General features: G+C 52.5%; 11 protein-coding genes across 11 annotated transcripts; 5 read left to right on the top strand and 6 right to left on the bottom strand.

The window, feature by feature from the left end:
• Nucleotides 1-191: 191 nt before the first annotated feature.
• FIBRA_04019 (uncharacterized protein) lies at nt 192-1,374 on the bottom strand (the record flags this gene model as incomplete). Its single annotated transcript, XM_012325839.1, has 9 exons — nt 192-386; nt 442-474; nt 532-567; nt 618-707; nt 765-892; nt 947-1,040; nt 1,095-1,162; nt 1,219-1,306; nt 1,360-1,374. 9 exons carry the CDS (start codon nt 1,372-1,374, stop codon nt 192-194), a joined length of 747 nt encoding a protein of 248 aa, XP_012181229.1.
• Nucleotides 1,375-1,465: 91 nt separating this feature from the next.
• Nucleotides 1,466-2,745, top strand: FIBRA_04018 (uncharacterized protein; the record flags this gene model as incomplete). The annotated part of the gene is made up of 5 exons (XM_012325838.1): nt 1,466-1,778; nt 1,833-1,955; nt 2,004-2,437; nt 2,487-2,586; nt 2,636-2,745. 5 exons carry the CDS (start codon nt 1,466-1,468, stop codon nt 2,743-2,745), a joined length of 1,080 nt encoding a protein of 359 aa, XP_012181228.1.
• A 261-nt stretch (nt 2,746-3,006) lies between these two features.
• On the bottom strand, nt 3,007-6,437 carry FIBRA_04017 (uncharacterized protein; the record flags this gene model as incomplete). Its single annotated transcript, XM_012325837.1, has 3 exons — nt 3,007-4,671; nt 4,729-6,003; nt 6,069-6,437. 3 exons carry the CDS (start codon nt 6,435-6,437, stop codon nt 3,007-3,009), a joined length of 3,309 nt encoding a protein of 1,102 aa, XP_012181227.1.
• A 371-nt stretch (nt 6,438-6,808) lies between these two features.
• On the bottom strand, nt 6,809-8,448 carry FIBRA_04016 (uncharacterized protein; the record flags this gene model as incomplete). The annotated part of the gene is made up of 5 exons (XM_012325836.1): nt 6,809-6,965; nt 7,030-7,571; nt 7,631-7,852; nt 7,921-8,159; nt 8,337-8,448. The coding sequence occupies 5 exons, from the start codon at nt 8,446-8,448 to the stop codon at nt 6,809-6,811; spliced, it is 1,272 nt and encodes a 423-aa protein (XP_012181226.1).
• A 393-nt stretch (nt 8,449-8,841) lies between these two features.
• On the top strand, nt 8,842-10,922 carry FIBRA_04015 (uncharacterized protein; the record flags this gene model as incomplete). The annotated part of the gene is made up of 8 exons (XM_012325835.1): nt 8,842-8,873; nt 8,941-9,085; nt 9,183-9,545; nt 9,598-9,747; nt 9,801-9,960; nt 10,017-10,407; nt 10,464-10,587; nt 10,647-10,922. The coding sequence occupies 8 exons, from the start codon at nt 8,842-8,844 to the stop codon at nt 10,920-10,922; spliced, it is 1,641 nt and encodes a 546-aa protein (XP_012181225.1).
• A 242-nt stretch (nt 10,923-11,164) lies between these two features.
• Nucleotides 11,165-11,557, top strand: FIBRA_04014 (uncharacterized protein; the record flags this gene model as incomplete). The annotated part of the gene is made up of 1 exon (XM_012325834.1): nt 11,165-11,557. The coding sequence occupies one exon, from the start codon at nt 11,165-11,167 to the stop codon at nt 11,555-11,557; it is 393 nt and encodes a 130-aa protein (XP_012181224.1).
• Nucleotides 11,558-12,142: 585 nt separating this feature from the next.
• FIBRA_04013 (uncharacterized protein) lies at nt 12,143-14,194 on the bottom strand (the record flags this gene model as incomplete). The annotated part of the gene is made up of 2 exons (XM_012325833.1): nt 12,143-13,731; nt 13,792-14,194. 2 exons carry the CDS (start codon nt 14,192-14,194, stop codon nt 12,143-12,145), a joined length of 1,992 nt encoding a protein of 663 aa, XP_012181223.1.
• A 253-nt stretch (nt 14,195-14,447) lies between these two features.
• On the top strand, nt 14,448-16,021 carry FIBRA_04012 (uncharacterized protein; the record flags this gene model as incomplete). Its single annotated transcript, XM_012325832.1, has 7 exons — nt 14,448-14,691; nt 14,757-14,915; nt 14,974-15,173; nt 15,233-15,484; nt 15,550-15,726; nt 15,779-15,872; nt 15,930-16,021. 7 exons carry the CDS (start codon nt 14,448-14,450, stop codon nt 16,019-16,021), a joined length of 1,218 nt encoding a protein of 405 aa, XP_012181222.1.
• A 288-nt stretch (nt 16,022-16,309) lies between these two features.
• On the top strand, nt 16,310-17,383 carry FIBRA_04011 (uncharacterized protein; the record flags this gene model as incomplete). The annotated part of the gene is made up of 1 exon (XM_012325831.1): nt 16,310-17,383. The coding sequence occupies one exon, from the start codon at nt 16,310-16,312 to the stop codon at nt 17,381-17,383; it is 1,074 nt and encodes a 357-aa protein (XP_012181221.1).
• Nucleotides 17,384-17,540: 157 nt separating this feature from the next.
• FIBRA_04010 (uncharacterized protein) lies at nt 17,541-18,700 on the bottom strand (the record flags this gene model as incomplete). The annotated part of the gene is made up of 4 exons (XM_012325830.1): nt 17,541-17,570; nt 17,626-18,247; nt 18,303-18,588; nt 18,637-18,700. 4 exons carry the CDS (start codon nt 18,698-18,700, stop codon nt 17,541-17,543), a joined length of 1,002 nt encoding a protein of 333 aa, XP_012181220.1.
• A 539-nt stretch (nt 18,701-19,239) lies between these two features.
• On the bottom strand, nt 19,240-22,300 carry FIBRA_04009 (uncharacterized protein; the record flags this gene model as incomplete). Its single annotated transcript, XM_012325829.1, has 6 exons — nt 19,240-19,358; nt 19,417-19,697; nt 19,749-19,945; nt 19,998-20,316; nt 20,370-20,714; nt 20,772-22,300. The coding sequence occupies 6 exons, from the start codon at nt 22,298-22,300 to the stop codon at nt 19,240-19,242; spliced, it is 2,790 nt and encodes a 929-aa protein (XP_012181219.1).
• Between the last annotated feature and the right edge of the window lie 36 nt (nt 22,301-22,336).

The following is a 22,336-nucleotide window of genomic DNA, read 5'->3' as shown; positions in this document are numbered from 1 at the left end:
TGCGCGTTTCCATCAAGCCAGAAATGATAGCATACTCTCTGCTACTTGTTTCCAATGACCTTCGCTTACTGGAATGTCGTGCGCGCCGCCTTCTATGGTTATCAACTTGGCTGTGGGTATGTGCTTGTTAATCTCCACAGCGTCTGAATATTGCACTATATGGTCCTGAGTGCCCTGCAGAAAAGGAATAATCAGTCGAGTTCCTGCTTTGAAGGAACGTTCCTGTTTACGTGTATTATGAGAACCTGCAATTCATCACCCGAGCGAACGTGGCACCCGGCCAACTTGTCGAATATCCAGAGAAGTCCATGAATGGGTCCATCTCGAAGGCAGGATTTAACACCGTAGTCATACCCTGGGAGCACTTCGTACTGAAGGCTGATTAACTATGTCACGGTAGGATAAACGAAGAGGTGATGTAGCGAGGGACGTTCAGAATACCTCTTGGAATTGAGGGATGGGGCTTTTTACAGGCTGTGGAAGTCCTGGATGAGTTTCATTGTTGAAAAGGTTGGCATGACTGGTACGTACTGCCTTTTGTGCAGGGCTCTCTTCCGGAGGAGGTAGCTGGAGTTGCTATCAGCATGCAGCGCGCAATTGGGAACACCTTGACTAACTTCATGGACCCCGGCAGACGACATAAGAATAACCTTGCCTTCCACGAGATGAGGTAAGGTAGCAGCAAAAGCGGCTGCGATCGCACCGCCCTAGAAGAGGCAATAAATGAGTCGTCTTGAGTGTAAGATGGCCGTTGGCTCCATCACCATGGAGAAGCCAGTGATATGTGCACTATCCCAGCGAATATATTGCATGAGGAGAGCGAGTTGTGACACGAACAAACTCGTATGGTACGTTGTCTGTGGCGCCTCCGAGTATCCCTTACCGTACAAATCTAGGTTCGGTGTCAGTGGGAAAAGGTAGGCAGGTGAAAGTCACGGTAGGGTACCATAGATGAGAACCCTGAATCCTCGAGACGCAAGGTATGGACCGATCTCTATCCAGGTAATGGCGGGAGTGGACAATCCATGAATCAGAACAAGCTACGGGACCCTTGTTATTGATTTGACGAGCGTGAGCACTGGCGCTTCACATACTTTGGTGCCACCTTCCGGACCTAATAGCCAGTAGCGAGTCTTACCGTGCGGTAACTGAACGTAAGCACCTGTTATCACCGTCATTTACAAATTTCTACACTGCGGGCAAGTATGTGGGAGCTACCATTGGGGAATGTATTCTCTGGGTATAGTGAGCGAATCTTGGAGGATGCCGGCAGAGCTTCTATCGAGTGATGAACGGGGAATAGACTCTAAAATATGAACATAGTAGACGAGCATGACTTTGGCTGCCAATGAACCCCACCTTTATATCTGCCATGGCTGAGAAGTGTGCAGCAGCACCAAGTAAAGAGGACGGGGCTGAGATCAGACGGCAATCTTGCCTGAGACGATCGATATGTAAGACTCTCATGCCGCCTCTTCTTGCCTCCACTCTCACGAAGTCTACGCAGCGCCTGCTCTTGCTGCAATCATCGACTGCTCAATCATGTTTGCCCATAATTCGCCGTCTCGTTACTGAGACTAGAAGCAATCTCTCACATCCAGGGTCAACATTGTTGTTCTGCCTGTTGTATCCGCCGTCGGCGTTCGCAGGCGCGGCGCAACTTGGGTCAGAGTGTCTGCGTACATTCGACTGGACAGGAAATGTGCCAGGATACACCCTGGGATGTACCATCACACCTCCCGACATCAGAGAGGAAATAAGAGCCGCGGTAAGATCTGGTTGGTGTATAAATCTCGGCTAGAATGATCGAGCAACTGATGTGCGAAACGCAGCTCCCCCAGGTCCAGTCGTCGTGATCGTCGATTCTGTCGACACTCTCTTCTCCGACCTCGGGTCTCTCGCAAAAACTGAACAATTTTTGTCTGAAATATTTGGTCTTGTATGCTCGCGAAGCGGTAAGTGGAATCATATCCGTCCATCGAGTTTTTCTAAGCACGAGCTAGGGTCTCGCCTCGTCCTCCATGTTCTTGCGCCGTCCCCTCTTATCCCCATCCTCACCCAAACAAGATTCTCTCCTGCTCTCACTCATATAATAGCGCACCCCCCAGCTCTTCTCTCCCATCTAGCCACTGCATACCTTACGCCTCCCCCGCCGTTGTCAACGCCGGAGAAATTCTGGCGCGTTTTCCTGCCAATTGCGGACCGTCACTACGAGTCGGAGAAGCTTGTTTTCACCTCCGACGGCGAAGGTCCCGGAAGCGCAGAATTCGCGGTCGAGCTGCTCGTCCGAGGCGCAGACGGATCTGCGCGCAGAAAAGGCGTCGAGCATGTCTTGGAGGGATGGATAGATTCACATAACAGTAGTGGTGGATGTCCTTGTGACCTCCAGGACCTGGACGACCTTAAAGGCTTGTGGAAGCGAAATACGATTGAAGAGGTGCGTTCTGTATGTCAAGCATCCGTTTGTCTCCCTTAAAAAAGTATAGATTGTACCTGATCCCACTCAAAATCTCCCCTTCAATCTGAATCTCACTGCGCAACAACAATTATCGCGCGCTCAAGTGCCGTTGCCTTACGAGCATAACGGTATGCTTCAAAGATAGGAGCCGACTTATTTCTGACATCCTGTTCGAAGGGACGTCCAAAGATAAGGGTGTCGACGTCACACCTGCTGCCATACTATATGATCCTGATTCAGCAGACGACATTGACGATGACGACCCAGACGAAGATCTAGACATTTGAGGCGGATCTATTCCTGACGTTTATGTAGAAATCCACATTTTGTGAGAAATAGCGTACAGCATATTGCGGCTTGCAATGATCCACCTGCTCAGTTCAATGCGCGAAAATGGTGAACTATTCGTCCTAGTTGAGGTACAATTCATCGGGGGTATCTACGATCTAGGTGCTGATGACGTAGGAGTACAAGTGCTCAAATAGTGCTACAAAGTTGGTATGGAATGGTACGATATGTAACTCTGTCACTGGCCGTCAATCACGTCTCTAGGGGTTGCAGGAATTATCATCAAACTCGAGTCCTAAGGCCCGTAGAAAACCTCTATCTTCCTCCCTTTCTACACTTTCTTGTTCATTTTCGTCAACTCCCGCAGCTGTTCCAAGGCCGATTCTGAAGCTAGGACTTGGCTGCATATGATTCGTGAACGGTACAATATCCTCTGACTCTTCATCAAAAGTGCTGTCGTAACCTTCGTTAAGAGCTACTGGCTCGAAGCTGGAGGGTTGCATGTCAAGATAGCGCCCAACGATGCTGACGAGACTCTCTTGATGTGTCGCGGTGTAGGCAAAACTCATACTGTCCAACTCGGAGTCGGGGGTTGGCTGTCCGCTCGTCTCCTGCATCTCGCTGCGGAGGTCACGTTTGCCCATTTCTTCATGGAGCTCCCCATATTCTCCGCCCCTTGAGTGTGAAGGTATGGAGTTGGACGGCACCACAGGTGCCAGCATGGTTGACGAGACGTCGGGTGTAAGCATGTCAAAATGAACGCCGCTAGCATCCACTACGGTGCTAAAGGTATTTCCACGAGTTCGACGACCCGTTCCAATCTTGCCTGTCGCTGAAGAACGGGACTCAAGCTCGACACTGCGCCTACCAACGGAGACAATCATACTTCTCGCTCGCATGGCCCGTCGAGATATGGCTGAAGTGAGAGAAAACCGACGTAACGCTCGATCGCCCTGGACTTGTGTGCCAGATTGCGCGCTCTTCGGAGAAAGTGGAGAGGCTCCCAGACTCGATGGTCCGTTGGATAGGGCGCTTGAAGGAGATGAGAGCATGGCACCATCTTCCTTTGCCAAATATGTCGCATCTACACGATGTCCTTCTGTTATCAGTGTCTCATTGTGTCTAGGAGAAGGCTCGCGCATCGTGGAACGCATACCGTCTGCCTCATCTCGACTCTGTCGAGTACTTTGATCCTTGCCTATAGGTGGACGACTCATCGGTCTACGCATCCGCCTGCTCTCCTCCAACGCCTCCCTCTCCGGGAATTGTGATAAAGTGTTCCATACATCCCGTGAATTTCCAACGTGCGTGCTCGATGGCCTAGCTAGCCTTCTGTGACTGCCCGACCCAGTATGAGCAGCCGATGTGATGTACCCGAAGGATTCAATAGATCCATCTCCCCGTCGCGCATATATATTCTGACCATACCCAGCGATCATGCTAATTGGTCTGACTGGCTTGTCCTCCATCAACCCGTCGAATGGCTCAATGGTCGATGAGTGCGGAAACGGGGGAACAGGCGGATGAGGCACAACCGTGTTTCTCAACACCTCAAGCTTTGACTTGGACAGAGCAGAAGAGAGAGAGAACCTTCTCGTTTGCCTTCCCGGTCGTTCCGCGCCTTCCTCCTGGTGCGTCTGGACGGGAGGAGCTGTCTGAGTCCGGCTTCTCATAAAACACCTCTGCATGACCCCTGCAGCCTTATAATGTTCATCTATGGAGGTTGTCGGATGAATGCACCTGTCCGATTGAAGGCGCGCAGGCTCTACAGAATTGTCGTCGACATAGTCAGCCGAGAGGAATGAAAAGTGTTTGGGCGTTCGAAGGTGCGAAGGAGATTTTGAGACCAGGGTAGGGAGAGCTAACGATCGACGCCAAACGTGCGAATTCCTGACTGGTGATTCCAATGCAGAAGTTGGGTATTTCTGAGCCTACGTGTTATTACTGCACTTGAGGCTCAAAATTCTAACGCATACACTCACTGATCTATACTCAACGTTTGTAGTAACAGTAGTTGTCGTTGTCTTGATACCACCAAGCTCCCTTTCACGCGTTGCCATGGGTGAGCTCATTCTTCCTGTACGCTTTCCACTTCCAGTCCGTCCTCCTGTAAAAATACCAAGTATTCTTCCGCCAAACTTCTTCATCTTCCCCATCACCGGTAGCTTCGTGGGTATCCGCCTATCTATACTTAGCTCAACAGGAATTTCGGCACTGGATCCAGCGCCGATTGCCGGACTCATGCTATGTCCTTGGGCGAGATTTTCAAGACGCGTGCCAGGACACGAGAATTCGTCTAGTGGTATACATTCCCCTTCTCTGTCCATTAGCGAGTCTTCCGATCCTCTGCGATTGCTGCGCTCGTGGTTCGCGCCATGGTGGTCTGACTTAGGCTTCCGGTCTAAATCTACTGTCGTACTTGCACATGCGGAAATTGCAAGCGCTAGACTTGGCTCGCAAGACTCTACTGCCGATACTTGTTCCTTGGACGTTCTGCAATTGGTTTGTGCCCTGTTGCAATCAACATTGATATCGGATCGCGTTGACGTCGAAAAAGAGAAAGATGAATGCGTTGAGAAAGCCGCTACTGTCGCAGCATGCGCGAAAGCGTCGAGATCAGCCGATGTGGGTGCCCATGGCCGAGAAGACCCAGGTGAAAGTGAAAAGTCTATAGCCAGCGGACTTGCATCACGAGAAGGCAGAACGGGAGAATCTGCACGGCTACAAAGTGATAAATTCGTTGAGCCCGCGTTATTAACGAGATCGCCACTTGGGACAGGGAAGAATGTCGACGCCATGGGCGAGAGTTCTGCATGTTCGGTGGCATCTGAAGGAAGAGCAAATGAAATATGGGTGGTCTCTGAAGGTGATTGAGATGTCATTTGAATAGGCGAACTGTCTCCGTCCATGTTCGCATCAGAAGGGTAAAAAATGGCGTTTAAATCCAGTGAAAGCGCAGACAGTGTGAGGGGAGGCATGAAATCGAGGGACGGAGGATTGAAAACGGCTCCAGAGCGATGGAGAGTGGGTCCAACCATGTTGAGAGCTTCGGGTGAATATATGCTGACTCTGCTGGGCATAGGTTCCATTGCGATACTATGTTTGGTCGGAACATTGCTAGAGAAATGGGCGTTATCTTGAATCGTAAAATGCGGATATACGTCATTATTGTTGCTCTCGGAGTAATCTCTCTGAAAGGCCGACCATTGACAAGGCTCTCGATATAGTGAGTCGGGGGTAAGGACCCCCTCGGAGTCCTACACGGAAGAAAACAGTGAGTATATGCGATCATGATATTGCATTCAGTTTCCGAGGACCATACCGAAGGTTCGGTGAAATTTGAATACGGCGAGAAGCTAGCATTTAATGGAGTATCATGAGTTGCAGAACATGAAAGGACATCGTCGACGTCGACGTTTGGGACGACTGTATCCTCGAAGGGATGTGTCTCTAGCGCCGTCGAAAATAGCCACGTTCGTTCAGCGGCATCAGTCGAATAACTTGCACTGGGGTCATCATCTTGTAATTTCGTTCGTGGGCGAATATGTAACAATTCTGGAAGCTGTGGAGGAGTCTCGTCGCGAATGCGAGATTCGTCGATCGTGTTGTTGACCGAAGAGGACGAATTGGGCCACGCGCCAGGGAAAAAGGGAGTCGACGTCCTACGACGCCAGAGCAGTGAGGGCGGCATGGGAGTTCACTCGAACGAGTGGTTCGGGCGAAGGGAGGGAAAGAGCATTCATGTCAGAGCTCTGCCAGCGGTCTACGAGAATTCGAAGCATGATACCTGCCTTTACGAGCGACCGCACATCCTCATTCGTCGGAGACAAGTTGGCGTTAACAAGCGCCGACAGTACTGGGCGACGTCGATCTGAGATTCCGACCTGCAAAGGAATCAATCATTTCTCTGGGCCAGGAGGCAAGACACCATAATCCATTAAGCAAACCTGATACTACGAGACGAAGCAGATCTAGACAATCGTCTACTACTCTACAATCAAATCCCATTACTATATCTCAGGCACTCAAGGGTGTAATAAGTCCATAATCACGGACGTCCACCTAGAGCTCGCCCTTCACAGCTTTGCTCACGCTCTCCGAGAAGTAATCAATGTTGTGCGAGTTCAGACCCGCCATCGAAATTCGCCCGTCAGCAGTCATGTAGATGTGCGCCTTCTCCGCGAGCACCTTGGTTTGCGGAGTCGTCAGACCCGTAAAGCTAATCCGTCATCCTCAAAATTTAGCTCAATAACAACTTATAGTGGAGTGAAGCACACCTGAACATGCCAATCTGGCTCTTGATGTGCCCCCACTGGCCAGGAGTGTTCAGAGAAACTAGATTGTCGTACAGCCGCTCGCGCATAGATATAATTCGATCGGCCATTCCTTTCACTTCCCCTTCCCACTCCTTGTACAATTCAGCGTTGTTGAGAATCGTGCTCGCAATACGAGCCCCATGCAGCGGAGGGTTGGAGTACATCGGACGAATCACGATCTTCAGCTGGCTCTCCAAGCGCTTCTTCTCTTCCTCATCTGCGGCAACTAGCGAGAATGCACCGACACGTTCGCCATAGAGTCCCATGTTCTTTGCGAATGACTGCGAAAGAGCGACTTGGTGACCCGCGGAAACGAAGTGACGTACTCCGAAGGCGTCACGAGTAAAGTCCCCGGACGCAAAGCCCTGGTATGCCATGTCAAAGAAGGGGAAGAGTGATTTCTCTGCGACAATGTCAGAAAGCTCAACCCACTGCTCCGGCGTGGGGTCGACGCCAGTCGGATTGTGAGCACAAGCATGAAGAAGAACGAGCGAATTTGCAGGCATGCTCTGAGTTTACACGGAATCAGACTCTAAACAAAGACTGGCGTTGGTTCAGACATCCTCACCTTGAGATCCGCCTTCATTCCCTCAAAGTCAAGCCCTACAGTCTTCTTGTCGAAGTATCGGTACTGCTTGACTTCCAAACCCGAATCACGGAAGACGGACGTGTGGTTTCCCCATGACGGATTGGGTATGTAAATCGTTTTCGCATGAGGGAAAAATCGCTGGAAGAAGGCACCTCCAATACGGAGGGCGCCAGTACCCGAAATCGACTGGACAACGGCAACCTGTACATCATGAACACGATTTGATCAGACAACCCCGTCATATATGTAGTAGACAGTGAACTACATACCGAGTTCGCGCTGAGGGGTGCGCTGTCCCCGCCGTACGCAAGCTTCGCAGCGGCCTTCGTAAACTCTGGCAGGCCGCTAATAGGCAAGTACTCTTTGTCTGGGTTGGCGGCGCTGAGGTACTCCTCGGCCTTCTTTACGCTGCTAAGAACGTACGGCTTGCCGTTGCCGTCACGGTATGCGCCCACACCCAGATTGATCTTTTTAGAATCCTGGTCGGCCTTGAAGGCCTCGGATACACCTACGAAGATAGGGATCCACGATTAATACTCCGGAGGATCATCGGTAGGCAGCCGCGTAGAATGTATGCGCGTGAACGACTGAGATACTACTCAGTGTATATTATTAACCATGGCCACGATCGCATAGTCCGTGCGAGAATACAATACGCTCGGCGCATCGGAAGAAGAGAACATACCCAGAATGGGATCCGGAGGACCTGCGGGCACGGCAGACCAGGTCGAGAGTGCAGCAGCACAGCGGATCTGCTTGGGAGCAGCGCGTGCGAGAGGGCGAGCAATGGCCTGCATTTTGGTGAGGGTATGAGATTGAGGGAGGTGAGGAGGAGAAGTAGTAGTCGGTCGTGCAGACTCGGAGCGTTGCCAGCAGGCATGTATATGAGGACCCGAGCCCCGGAGCTAGAGCGGCGACGTGCCGAGTCCCCGTCCGGCGACGCTCCGGCTTCCGGCGACACTCCGAGGTATGGTTAGGCAAAACCCTAACCCTATCCCAGCGTCTCCCCATCGATAATCCGAAAAGACCTTGAGACTCGCCCTGACTCGACCACGAAGGACCAGGGGCAAGTCCAGGTCTCCGGGCTCCAGCCTGCTCTTCTGCACCTTGCGCAATCGAGCCAGCCCTGATAAGTTTGCTGCAGGATATAAGCTGTCTGTATCTTTCCTGAATTGACCAAACATCACAACATGGCTGATATTGAGGCACCTCAAGTTAATCCGTAAGTGTAGTAGTGCCGCGGTCTAAGGTCTTCGATAACATGGCGCTGATTTTATCTTTCATCATAGCAATGAGGAGGGCGGTGATGTTTCCAAGGGTCCGTCCAAGAGTGAGTTGAAGAAACGCGCCAAGGAGGCGGAAAAGGCGAAGAAGGCTGCTGAGAAAGCCGCTAAACAAGCAGAACTTGAGGCGCAGAAAGCTGCTGCAGAAGTTGTCAGTTTGTATACATTTTGCGCATCCTTGGACACCACATACCGCATCTTCTCATCTATCATAGTTCCCAGAAATCTAAAGCCTTCCTTCCTTCCAGGACTTTTCGACCGAGTACTACGGAAAACTCCCCCTCAATCAATCACAGTCTCGTCCGCGACGCTCCCGTATTGACATCACTACTCTCACACCTGACATGGATGGTACGCAGGTCCTACTGCGAGCCCGCGTGCAGACATCGCGTATGCAGGGGAGTAAGATGGTCTTCTTCAATTTGCGCCAACGCACCGATTCTGTGCAAGCGCTGCTCACGGTTGCGCCGGGCAAGGTCAGCAAGCAGATGGCGAAGTGGGCCGGTAGTCTGCAGATGGAAAGTATCGTGCTCGTTGAGGGTATCGCGAAGAAGACGCCAGAACCTATCAAAAGTGCCACCGTAAGCGATGTGGAGATTCATATTACGCAAGTGAGTCGAAGCGATGTCTAAGCTTCTCATGCGTAGCTGAATGAACATACAGATTCACTTAGTATCGGGCATTGAAAGTGTCTTACCTTTCAGTGTAGAAGATGCTGCCCGCCCAGAAACGGAAATAGAGACCGGCGAGGACGTACAGTACAAGAGGGTGCTTCTCGATACCCGTCTAAACAATCGCGTCGTTGACTTGCGGGTTGGTGACTTGTTCGTTCTCCGCCATGGCTCTCACTGATACCGTTATTGAAGACACAAACCAACCAAGCCGTATTTAAACTGCAACACGCTATAAGCCATCTATTTCGCGAGCATCTTGATGCACAGGGTTTCACAGAGATTCATAGTCCAAAACTGCAAGGTGCCGCTACTGAATCGGGCGCGTCTGTCTTCAAAGTCAGCTACTTCAAAGGTACGTCACGTAGATCCGCCGGCATCCCGCACATTAGACTCAACCTGTCCCTTCAGGAAATGCATTCTTGGCGCAATCGCCCCAGCTTGCGAAACAAATGGCCATAGCGGCGGACTTTGAGCGTGTCTACGAGATTGGGCCGGTTTTCCGTGCGGAAGACTCAAACACTCACCGCCACATGACGGAGTTCATCGGCCTTGATCTTGAAATGTCTATCGAGGAACATTACCATGAGGTAATGGAGCTACTCGACGCGCTCTTCTTGCACATGTTCCGCAGTCTGAAGCAGAAGTATGCAAAAGAGATCGAAACAGTGCGGAAACAGTTCCCTGCGGACGAGTTCAAGTGGAGAGAAGGTCCTGAGGGAACCCTCAAGATGAGCTTCAAAGAGGCGGTAGACTTGCTCGTGGAGGATGGTGTTTCGAGGGAGTCTCTCGATGACATCAAGTGAGTGGGCTGACTTGCATGGTGACTCGACGGAATTGAAGATCAGCATAATGCAGCACGGAGAATGAGAAGCGACTGGGACGTATCGTCCGGGAAAAATACGACACTGACTACTTCATTATCGACAAGTTTCCCATGGAACTTCGTCCATTCTATACCATGCCCGACCCCGACGACCCGGTGCGTTTGCTCACTACCTTCCCAGGATTCTTGTTCTGAACTAGATATTTCCACCCTAGACGCTCTCCAACTCATATGACTTCTTCATGCGCGGAGAGGAAATTCTTTCTGGGGCGCAACGTATACATGACCCTACGCTACTTGCCGAGAAGATGCGTGCAAAGGGAGTAGACCCCGCTTCGATGGCCCCCTACTTGGACGCGTTCAAGATGGGATGTCCGCCCCACGGTGGAGGAGGAATCGGACTTGAGCGAGTGCTCATGTTGTTCTTGAAGCTGAATAACATCCGCCGTGCGTCGCTCTTCCCGAGGGACCCCAAGCGGCTCGAGCCGTAATACGCGATAACCATAAACTGGAGAAGGAAAAAGATGGAAATAGTACAAGTAGACCTGTAACAATCCTCGAGGCTTCAAAAGCCATGTAACGCAGCAGCTAGATACAACTCATGATGTATTGTCAGCCTCATAGCGGATGACCGCACTTACAGAGTATTTGGGGCCAATATCCCTCTGACTATCGGAGATTCCTCTCATCTGCGACATACATCAAGCTTCTCACAGCAAAGTTAACATTCATCATGTACCTCCTGGACTCTTCTCTTCCTCGCCGAGACGACTTCTGCCCTCCCGGACATTCTGGCTGCGGGCCTGGGCCTGTCATTGGCATCACAGTAAATCCACCACAGCCTAGTCCACAGGCATCACTCGCTCAAAGCCCGTACCCAGCGAGCTCGGCCCGCAGCCTCATCGTAATGACCGTCATCGGGAGTGTGCTCTTCCTGGTGGGTCTCATAATCTGGTTCTTCGGGAGACGGTTGCAACAAAAAGAGAAGGAGCGGAAGGCACGGCGGGAGCACAACACTTACACAACAACCATGGACCCAGAGAAAAAGGAAGAAGAGGTTGTGTGCAGAGAGCAGGGTTTGCTAGAGGCTGTAGAGCCAGAGCCAGAGGTCGAGGTTGAGAAGTAATAAGGAGCACATACAAACAATTGTATTCAGGGCGGGCACTGGGGTTAGGGTTAAGAGGGCGCGAGGACAAAAAAGATGGCCCGCCCAGCCCGAGGGCCGAAGCGGGACAGGAAAATATTGAGACGGTGCATGAGCCGGAGCCCATACAAACCGTAGATTCCCCCTGGGGACAAGGTCGCCGTGCTATGAGAGGCCCCCACGGCCCACACTCCCGGGTACATGAAGGGGAATGTGCCATCAAGGTAAGTATGAAGAATTCGGGTGGCCGCACCTCTCCTCTTGTACTTTCCCCCCCTGCGCACGGACCACCTCTTCAGGGCAGGCTCAGCTCAACTGAGCTGTCAGTCCCGCTCCCTTCCGTCCACTCCCGAATGTCCACTCGTCATATATGTATGTACAGAGGCGATGAATGCATTCAAATATCGTGATAGAATAATGGTGTAACAACATCAGACAACAGATACTACACTATGTGCCGAGTCCTCCTCGTCCGTCCAACTGCCAAAGCCCGCGTACACTGAGCCGCATCTCAATATCGATACAATAAGCAAGAACTGACCGTCCATGATCAGGCTTTCCATCCCTTCAACCGTCTACTCGTCGCCGTTCTCTCCGATTCCGATGTCGATCAGAACGCGACGGCGCCATGCTACCAATCATGTTCGCTGGAATCGTCCCTCTCTCTAATGCGGCTGCAATCATCTCTGCCGGCAAGTCGATTTGTACCCCTTCCGAATACGCATAGGCATCAAGCGGCGAGTACGCAGGTGGTTCATGATCCGCAACCGAGAGCCCGCCTACTGAACCCACTGGCATTTGCCCATAGCTCCCCTCCTGAGTGCTTCCGGCAACGGCAGAAGAGCTCGGGGAGGCTAACGCCTGAAGGCGAATGTCGCGCAAATCGGGAGTGGGGGGCTCAGGACTCAGTGGGGAATCTGGGGGCGGATGAACATGAATAGCAAGTTCCGAACCTAAGTGCGAAGAGCGCGAACCCGTACGCGGATGAGTCATCGTGAAAGGCTGGGGGCGAGGCAGGTTGAACTGGTTCGCACCTACGCGCGTGGCATCGCGGGAAGTCGACCGAGAAGTCCGCGAGGAGCCTGAATCGGAGGACCACTCGCCTTCGCCGTCAGCTGCAGAAATCCCAGCAGTCTCGGCGCTTTGTGTCGGCGAAGAAGGGATGTTAGCATTAGGAGGTGTATGAAAGGGCATATCAGTGGGTGATATGTACCTCCTCGATGCTGTTGTCTGACAGCTGCTCTCCCCTTCCTCTTCAATGGGCGTGATCGGTGGAGGAGGCGTCTCAGGAGGAGAATGCGACATCAATGGACTGCTTTGCTGAGGCGTGGTAGCCAATGGAGTGACAGTAGATAGCGTGCTTCTCGGTCTCCGTGACCGATGAGAACGTCTCGAACGAGATGATCCTGGCGGAGGGCTTTGAGGAGAGGTAAGACCACTCTGTATCGGGATGATGTCTCCTCCCGCGGCAAGGAGAAGGCTACCGCGCTCACTACCATAGGGAGGTGGGGGTGCAAGAGTTCCGACGCTCGGGGCGAGACCCCACCTCTTCACGTTAGCCTCGATGAATACGAAGCCTGACTGGCCCAGATTGACGTGAACGCTACAAGGACCATCGGCGCCAACAGTGGGGAATAAGTTCCAACTGTTCAAGCCGATAAAAGCATCCTCCATTTTTCGCCCATTCTTCGTGAAGAATACTGTCCCAGTGCGAGGTCGATAACCGACCCCAAGGACATCACCCTCCTTGAGCTGTGAACCGCAAGATGTCGCAGTAAATGGGAAATTGTGTGACTTGTCACCGTTCGAATGGTATGCCACTGAGTATCGGCAAAGACCAGGTAGTCGGAATGAGGGATAGGGTTTGGTAGCGAGACCGACGGCGACATTAGTTAGCTCGGGCAGATCGAACATCTTCACCTCCCAATAGTACACTTCGTTAAGCTTTGGTAAAGGCAAATTGGACTGTACTGAAGTCGCTGATGACGGATCGGGAAGGAATGTAATCTCTGTACGCGCATGCACTAGGACAGAGTTCATAGCCTCGAAATCTGGCTCAAATGACCATGCAGAGACACCTTTCTCCTGGATGGAGAGGAATTGAGACAGAGTGATATCAGTTGGCATGGAATTAGGAGGATACTGCAACTGGTACTCTGTTGCAATGAACGATGCTGATGTTAGTTGTCATTACGTGCAAATGTAGCTCAACCCACCCTTTGCGCGCGAGTAGGACCTGCGTTCCACTTCAGAAACAGTCTCAAGCCAGCGAGACTCGACGCCTTCAAACCCACCCTCCCCCTCGACGAGGTCCTCACGGCTCATGTCTATCGGACCGTCACTGTCTCGCAACATGATGCCGCGGCGCCTACGGAGGAGAATGACGCATACCAGGAAGACGAGGAGAAGAAAGAGAAACGTGGATAGCACAATGAGCAGCGGTAGGAGGATATAGAACGCATCGCGGGAGCCCCTGCTGGGGGGAGGTTGGTCGTCAGGCATCTCAAGCGCAGATGCAGAGCTGCTGAGGGAACGGCGGAGGACCTCCGCGCCCACGAAGAATGTTTCACCCCAGCCTTGCTGGTCAAGCTGGCCGGTGTGTGGGGCGTCGGTGCCCATCGTCTGGCGAAAGAAGGGAGAAGGGGACGGTTAGTAAGTGAGAGAAGGGGATGGTAGCACTGGATGTGGTGGGAAGGGGACAGCCTGAACCGATACGCCCAAGTCGCAGCGTGAGCCCGCCCGTCACGGTCGGCGCCGTCAAGCCCGGCAGGTCCGGCCGCTCCGGACAGCGTCGGCGGCTTAGTCAGCGTGGGGCAGCCCGCACGCTCGCCTCAAGTCGACCAAACTCGCGCGGAATGGTGGCTTGCCCAACATGAACGCCACGCTTACACCCAATTCTTCGCCCAAAGTCAGGCGGAAAGGCTCAGCCAGACGACCTAGAGCACCCTCGTTTCTTCCCCCATTCACCCCAGAAGCTCACGATGCTGCCTTGTACTCGATTCGAAACTACCTCAAGGGGCGCAATTCGTACGACTCATTCCCAGTTAGTTTCAGACTGATCGTGCTCGACTCCAAGCTGGAGGTCAGGAAGGCTCTCCAATGTCTTCTGTCAAATGGTGGGCATCTCCAGTCGATATTTCCGATAGATACTCTGACCACCATCTTTGTCAAATATCCTCAGGCGTCGTCTCCGCACCTCTCTGGAACAGTGAACAATCGTGTTTCATAGGAATGTTCACCGTCTCGGACATCATTCATCTCATCCAGTACTACTATCGTTTCTCCTCGTACGATAATGCGGCTCAAGATGTCGAGACTTTCCGGCTGGAGTCATTGCGAGGTGCGGCTTCTTTTACGTCTTCTTCCCCTTTGTGGAATGTAAGTCGTCCTTTCTGCAGATATCGAGAGGAGCTTGGGTGTAGCCACTCCACCTATGCTACGCGAACATCCCTCGTCTCCGTTGTACGACGCGGCGAAGCTACTGGTTCAGACTCATGCCCGCCGAGTGCCACTGCTCGACAATGACGCGGAGACCGGGCACGAGGTCATAGTGTCTATACTCACACAATATCGTCTACTCAAATTCATCTCGATCAATGTGAGTGCCGCTTCTCGTGAGACCTGTTTGGTCTACTGACCCTACATCCGACCACGCAGTGCCCAAAAGATATCCAACAACTGCATCTTCCCCTGCGGAAGCTGAACATTGGTACTTACGTGTCAGATTTGCCACTTTCAAACGGCGACGCCACAGAAGGCTACAATCGTTTCCACCCCATCGCTACCGCGACCATGTCGACCCCTGTATTTGACGTTGTCCACATGTTTTCGGAACGTGGTATATCCGCGGTACCAATCGTGGACGAGGAAGGTATAGTAGTCAATTTGTACGAAACCGTCGATGTCATCGTGCGTTGTCATACCGCTAGACGATGACCGGGCTGACGTTTCTGATACTGCGTGTTAATGTGTAGACTCTTGTCCGACTTGGTGCATACCAATCATTGGATCTTACAATAGCGGAAGCCTTGAATCAACGGTCCCCTGACTTTCCTGGAGTCGTGATTTGCACAGCATCAGATTCTCTTGGGACCTTGATGCAGCTTATCAAGAAGCGGAGAGTGCATCGACTCGTCGTCGTAGAGGGCGAAGTACATCATCATCTTTTTTGTCTGCTTGGTCCATTGACCAATGTTGTAACAGGAGGAAGAGCGGAAAGGCGGTAAAAAGGGCCGCTTGTTGGGTATCATCACTCTCAGCGATGTCCTTCGATATTTAATTGGGGAACCTGCAATCGGTGAGTGGCATAGGCACACGGACGGTTCTCGATACTGAGAGTCTACAATGATCGCAGCCCCAGTGGTTGAGGATTTGAAGGCTGAACCCTCTATATCAGAAGGCGAGAGGTCAATGTTACAAGACGAATCACCAGCATCGGTAGAATGAGAACAGGTAGCTTAGATGAGAAGTCCGTCGTTGAAGCAAGAAGTCCATGATAATGCTGTGATTTCATAGAGGATGACCGTGTAGCCATATATATGTCTGGAATTTACGGACCGACTCTTGTACATTAGCATTGTTGTTCAAATACCGGCCGCAGGAGGCCATTGTTGTGGTTGTGTGCTCTAGTAGTAAAGTAGAAATAGCGATTGTTTGTTTGTGGCACTGTACATAGCTCTTGCTACCGTTCTTGGAATTCATCCGAGCCACATCCCTCACGCTCACTCTATCGCTATGTCTGCCATTCAGGCTATCCACATTCGAGGCTATGAAGAACGAATAGAGCCCAAGGCGCACATCGTCTATCGCATCGAGATACAAGCCTCTGTTCGTTCATGGCAGATGTGGAGGCGCTACTCTGAGTTCGTCGATCTCCACCTGGAGCTCACAAAGTCTGCCGGTTCCCTCCCGCCTGCCGAGCTCCCACCCAAGAACTCGTTCTCGCTTTTCAGATCCCGCAGCCCAGCACTGCTCGAGGAGCGTCGAGCAGGCCTCGAGCATTACCTCCGCGCCATCCTCAGCGCAAGGGACGACCGATGGCGCGAGAACCTCGCCTTTCGTGATTTCCTCGGTGTGCCTGTAGGCAAACAGAATGGAATGGAGGGCGGTGCAATATCTCAATTCACCTCCTCTTCGTGGCTTGACGAGCACCAGGATTTGCTGGCGCGGGTGCGGGACATCCGAGCAGACATCAATAAGCGTGACGCTCTTTCCGACCACGGCGACATCTCCGCATCGCATCAGGCGAATGTGCAGGCGAAGAAGAAGCTGGCTGGTGTTCTTACACGAGTTGGGGTGTTCGAGGACGGGCTGCGGACACTTGGCTTGAGTGGGATGAGCGAGGGTGAGCTGCAGCGGCGAACGGACATGGTCGCGCGTTTGCGAGATGACTGCGAGAAGCTGGCAAAGATGGTCACTGTCGCCAGGATGACTTCCCGTGGGCTGGGGTCGTCGGCTGAGCGGAACCCTGCCGCCTCCTCGGATCGCGCTGCGTTGCTCGAGACAACGTCTAGGACCGGTCAACCCGTCACGAGGGTCTTCGGCGCCGCTGCGAAACCGCAGGAAACGGAGCAAACACGTCCGCTGGACGACCATGGACTGGTGCAACTCCAAAACACGCAGATGGTTCAGCAGGATGAACAGCTGGCGCAACTCTCCACAATTCTGCAAAGGCAGAAACACTTGGGCGTTGCGATTGGGCACGAGATTGCAGAGCAAAATGAGGAGCTTGATGGTCTCACAATGGATGTTGATAGAGTGGGTCGGAAACTGGGGACAGCAAAGAAACAATTAAACAGACTGGGATAACACCGACAATGTCAGTGAGCATTTTATTGTTATGTCTAGATGATTTGAATCGTTGGTCGTCGTCGTATGTATACTCATGGATATATTATAATGATAGCGTGCAATATTACTGGGATATAAGGCAATGTGTCTACCATCCTCCAGCCCGACATCAGAACTATGGCTTGGCCAGGAACTTGCCAATACCCTGTAGACATATAAAGGATTAATCATCATCTAAATGCGGAAACAGAATCACGAACCTCGAAGCAGGAGATCATGATGCCACACGCCGGAGCAATCTTGACCACTCGAGGAAGGAAACCCGCGTAGAGCGCCCGCATGCCCTCTGTCCGAAGTATACGCAATGCAAGAGAGAAGGTGGGGGCATTAGGACCACCGCTCTGCATCGAGACCGCCTGTTGTCGTGTCTTCAAGACATCAAATGGTGACGTGAAGAAGGCTGCCGTCGTCCCACTGATCGCCCCGCTGACAAAAGCAACCTGGGGCCCAGTGAAGCCCTCTCGCACAAACGCCTTCTTGCAGATCTCGTATCCTGCCCAGTATAGCCCGCTAAATGGAACGTCACGCCAAAGGGTTGGCCCTAGGCCTCTCCAAAGATATTGAAACCCATGAACTTGTGTCAAGCCTCGTACCGAAGTCAAGACGGAACGCAGTGTGTGGGGATTGTCCGGCGAGAGGGGTGTTGACTGCAAGTTGGTCCGGACAAGCTCCAAGGGGGACATGACAGTGCTGGTCATGGTTCGTGCGAGCATACCGGAGCATAGGGGGACAATGGCTGATGGGAGGAGGGGCGGCAGGGTGACATTCAGTAGGTGGTCGTAGGCAAGCATGTAGGACGAGGCAGATGGAATGACCATGACTCTGTGCAAAGAGACGTGAGACAAAATCAGAGGCTCGCAGCCAGGAATGCGCTCACAACGTTGTCCCCGCGCCCTTCCACAGTCCCAGCACGCCCTCCGCCCGCATAACATGCCGAACAGCATCAAGAAAGCCCGTTATTCTCTCGGTGCGCATAACACCATGATCCCACACGCATACGGTCTGCCCTTCTAACGCCGGTGCCAATGAAGACATTCGGCGTACGCAGGGCATTGATTTGGAGGGCTGGCAACACATGTTCGCCGGTGGTGCAGGAAAGAGGGGCTGGCGTACTGCTGGCGGTTGTGTCTGCAGCCTCGTCTTTACCACGTCAAACGGGGTCACTGGCACTGTCGTTAGAGTCGAGACGGCTGAGAGGTAACAACACTCACTCGTAAGAGCGGTAAGGGTCGAGCCGGTCATGGCAGCGACCATTTTCGCGTAGGTGGGGTCCATGTCTAGAGCGTTGATCTATCAGGAATCCGTCCGTAGGATGAAGAGGACGTCGGAGGGCTGGCCAGACGGAGATGAGGGTGAAGTCGACGGGGTTTTATGTTCGGCCGCGAGGATGCGAGAGCAAGTCGTGCCGGACCGACAGCGTCACCAGCTCCGCTGAGTTATCAGATAAGCCGCCGATGAGATAATCTCTGACTCGACATTGGGGGCAAGTTCCGCTTTGATTAGATGCCAGCCCATGTACATTCTCTACTCTACTGCGGTAACAACGCGAGACGCCATGGGTCATGCAATATAGTGCAATGCCTAGAATACGAACACAAGAGTCGGCCATGATGTCAGGAATACAGTGAAAGAACGTCGTAGATGGGAACGAAGCGACAGACAGATGGATCCAAATTAGGAGCAAACCACAACGCAACTGGTTAGTGCAACGAAGAAATGTGACAACTGGGTGGTATCATAACAGGTTTTACAAAAAGCCACTATGCTTTTGAAGCGGGAATGTGAAGGTTGATGGCTATTCGCGAGTCCCACCATTAGAATTCATCTTCGCAACCAATGGGGGCGGCAACATTACCTCTAAACCATGTCAGTGCGTCAGATGTTGACGGTGCATCAAAATATAAGATCGCCTTGTTGTCCACTAAACGAAGGGCTATATGAGACGGTTAGAAATGCGCGCTTTCTGACAGGAGGTAGCGAAGGCATCTGACCATTGCCATGGACAATACTTGCTGGCTGGGGCAATGTTTGCATTCGTAGCACGGCCCATAGATCCACCGCACAACCGGGATCCTGCCCTTCAGATGGGTCTCGGCATAACACTAGAAGGTCGTTGCATAAAATGCCGATCAAGGAGCGAGGAGTCAGCTCAGGTGACAAGCATTCTACTTGGACTTCAGAAGTATCTCCCTGGGCATCGATCACTTCAAAGGACACTGTTGCCTTTCGGACAACTCGGGTCAGATGCAGAGGTCCATCCATGATCAGTCGTCTAAGAGGACATGAGATCTCTGTCTATCTCAAATAGTGTGGCACCACTGACCGATGTGGCTGAACGAGAGGACTCGGAAACTTGCCCCGAATCCGCGCCTGCCACTGCACAAGCCGTCTCCGAGACTCTGACTCACGCTTGCCTTCGTTCATGTTGTTGGCTAGCGAAGAAATCTCCGCCAGTGCCCGCTCCAGAGGATCGTCCACATAGTCGTACATGGGAGGGCTACTCCTGACAAGCTCTTCTAGCTGTTACACTGGTAAGCAATCCTTCCACCACACGCGTGCGTCAAAGACCTACCAGCAGGCGATAGCGGGGGATACGTTGAACTGGCAGAAGAAGATATCCTTCCAGATTCAACTGCGAGTGACGAGGGTTAAGGCGACACCGCTTTAAATAGTTTTTGATGCGTTTCCGTTGACTCGATGTCAATACCGCCGTGCTTGCTTGAATGGCAGCACTGTCCTGCAGAGCACCGGGAACGCTGATACTCGACATCGAGATCCCTAAACCCGCAAGCTGGGCACTACTTGACGAAGGCGAGAGTGTCTGTCCGGACGACGTCGGCGGCCTGTCTAACGTCCACATTTTGATCCTCTGCACAGAATTGTCAAAGTTGCTTTGGAACGGAATGGTCAGCCGATTCAAATCGGGAACACGGGCGAAGCTTACTTTATATAAGTTGAATACATCTTCATGAACGCTGCATGCGAGACAAAAATCTGGGCAACTTTCATAGCTACGTCCAAGGACAGGTAGCCATCAGCATCCTTCGCGGCCAGTTCTTCAGACGAGACTAAAAGAGAAGCAGATGCTCTTTCCAATGCCGGCAAGAAGCTATCCTTGTGGAATCTAAACAGAGCTTCCAGCCCACTGAACACGACCTTACGCTCGGCAGCGGGCACAACGGTCTCCTGCTTTTGGCCAACGTTACCGAGGCCAGATACAGTCGCAGCCGCAGGATCAATGTAAATATCCACCAGCTCTTGAAGGCCTTTGACATATGTTCGTTCGGTCCTGCAGAAAATTAATAAGGGGACAGAGAAACGATTCAAGAAAAAATCGAGTACATACTCGACGATTTCGCGGATGATCTTAGACCGTTTTCCTCTATCATCTTTGTGCTTCCGCTCTTCTCCAGATCCGCTACTGTCCGTCGTGGCAACACTGTTTGTCTGCGTAGTGCTACCAGTGCGTAGGCCTGACCAAGACTCGGAAGATCGCAACTGAGCCGTGGAACCAGGCCGAGACGGAGTAGATGAAACAGAGACCACAGACCCTAGGGAAGTGTCTGACGGAAGTCGGCTCTCGACTACGGTGGGACGCCGTGATCGTATACCACCCAGTGGATCCACAGGAGTAACGTTGGCATACGTCAATCCAAGGTCATGCATATCGCGGAGGTACGCCATGACCGAACGCAGCGCGCGAACACGAGCCTCGTGGATCCTCTCTTCTTCCCGCCGCTGCATCTGCTCCAGGGCTTCCTTCTGCAGAACAACAGGATCGAGGGCCGGTTTGTGAACCTCTTCCAGATCTTCGCTGCTTCCTGAAGCAACAACATCACGAACAAATGTCGATGGGGTTGGAATGGGAATGGGAGACATGTCTATCGGTAAGAAACTCCTGCGTTTCGTAGCTCGGGGAGTTGGCGTAGGAGCTAAGAGATTGGAAGGTGATGACGGCATTTTCAGCGCGTCCAAGTATGGCTTCTCCGGTACTTGCGGTGGTGGCGGTGAGGGGGCTTCTGTCAAGACCGGAAGAGGTGCATCCGACGGTATCGGTGGAAGGGAATGGTTGGCGGCATTCAGCAACGCTCCAGTGGTCGAAATGCGAACGTCAATTTGCGGAACTCCTGGCGCCGTTCCCGTCATGGACGGCGCCCTAGACAGAGTCTGTCGATAGGGAGGACCTGGGGACCGACCGGTCGATGGTACTCTCGGTGATGAGTCTGTCCGCATCTTTCCCATCGACATCTTCTTCAAGAACCCCCAGCGGCGACTCTTGTCTTTCTCATCCTTCGGAGGTGGAGACGGGAGCTGGGCAAGGGCATTGTCTTGATCTATTTGTGGTGCCTGTGGGTGGTCTCGCGACAGAGTTGCCCTCCTAGGCATTGGCTTACCAAGAACATCCTCTTCACCGTCCTCCTCACCGGGCGTACTATCCCAAAAGCTATTGTCCATCGTCAGCCTTGGCCGGCTATGATTGGGAGACGATGGACCAGCGGCCACACCAAGACTGGCAAAACGCTTCGGCAAAACCTGGCTATCACGGGAAGTGGCGACATCCAATAAATTGGAACTTGACGCGGATGTAACGTATTCCGACATGGCTACTCGCTGAGGTGACGGGGCCGCAGACTTGGAGGGGGGTTGTGGCAACTGGGGGTGATTCCGCCGCAATTCACCCGCGCTCTTCATCTTCCTGACTTCGCGCTCACTAGGATTGTTAGAATCCTGTGTGCCCTTAGATGATGTCGGTCTAGACGACCCGCCAGACGCCTGTCTCGATCGACTGCGATTCTTCTCGTAGTGTGCTCGATTGGGCGTCGTGCGAGTACGCGTTAGTCTTGGTGAGGGGGGCTCAGCGGGCGGAGCAGGCATGGGCACGGTTACCGACCGTACTAAATGAGGTGCACG

Source organism: Fibroporia radiculosa (assembly GCF_000313525.1).
Source record: "Fibroporia radiculosa TFFH 294 genomic supercontigs, scaffold2537, whole genome shotgun sequence".
NCBI lineage: Eukaryota > Fungi > Basidiomycota > Agaricomycetes > Polyporales > Fibroporiaceae > Fibroporia > Fibroporia radiculosa.
Note: the sequence above shows the minus strand (reverse complement) of the source record. Positions and strands in the feature narration are given on the sequence as shown.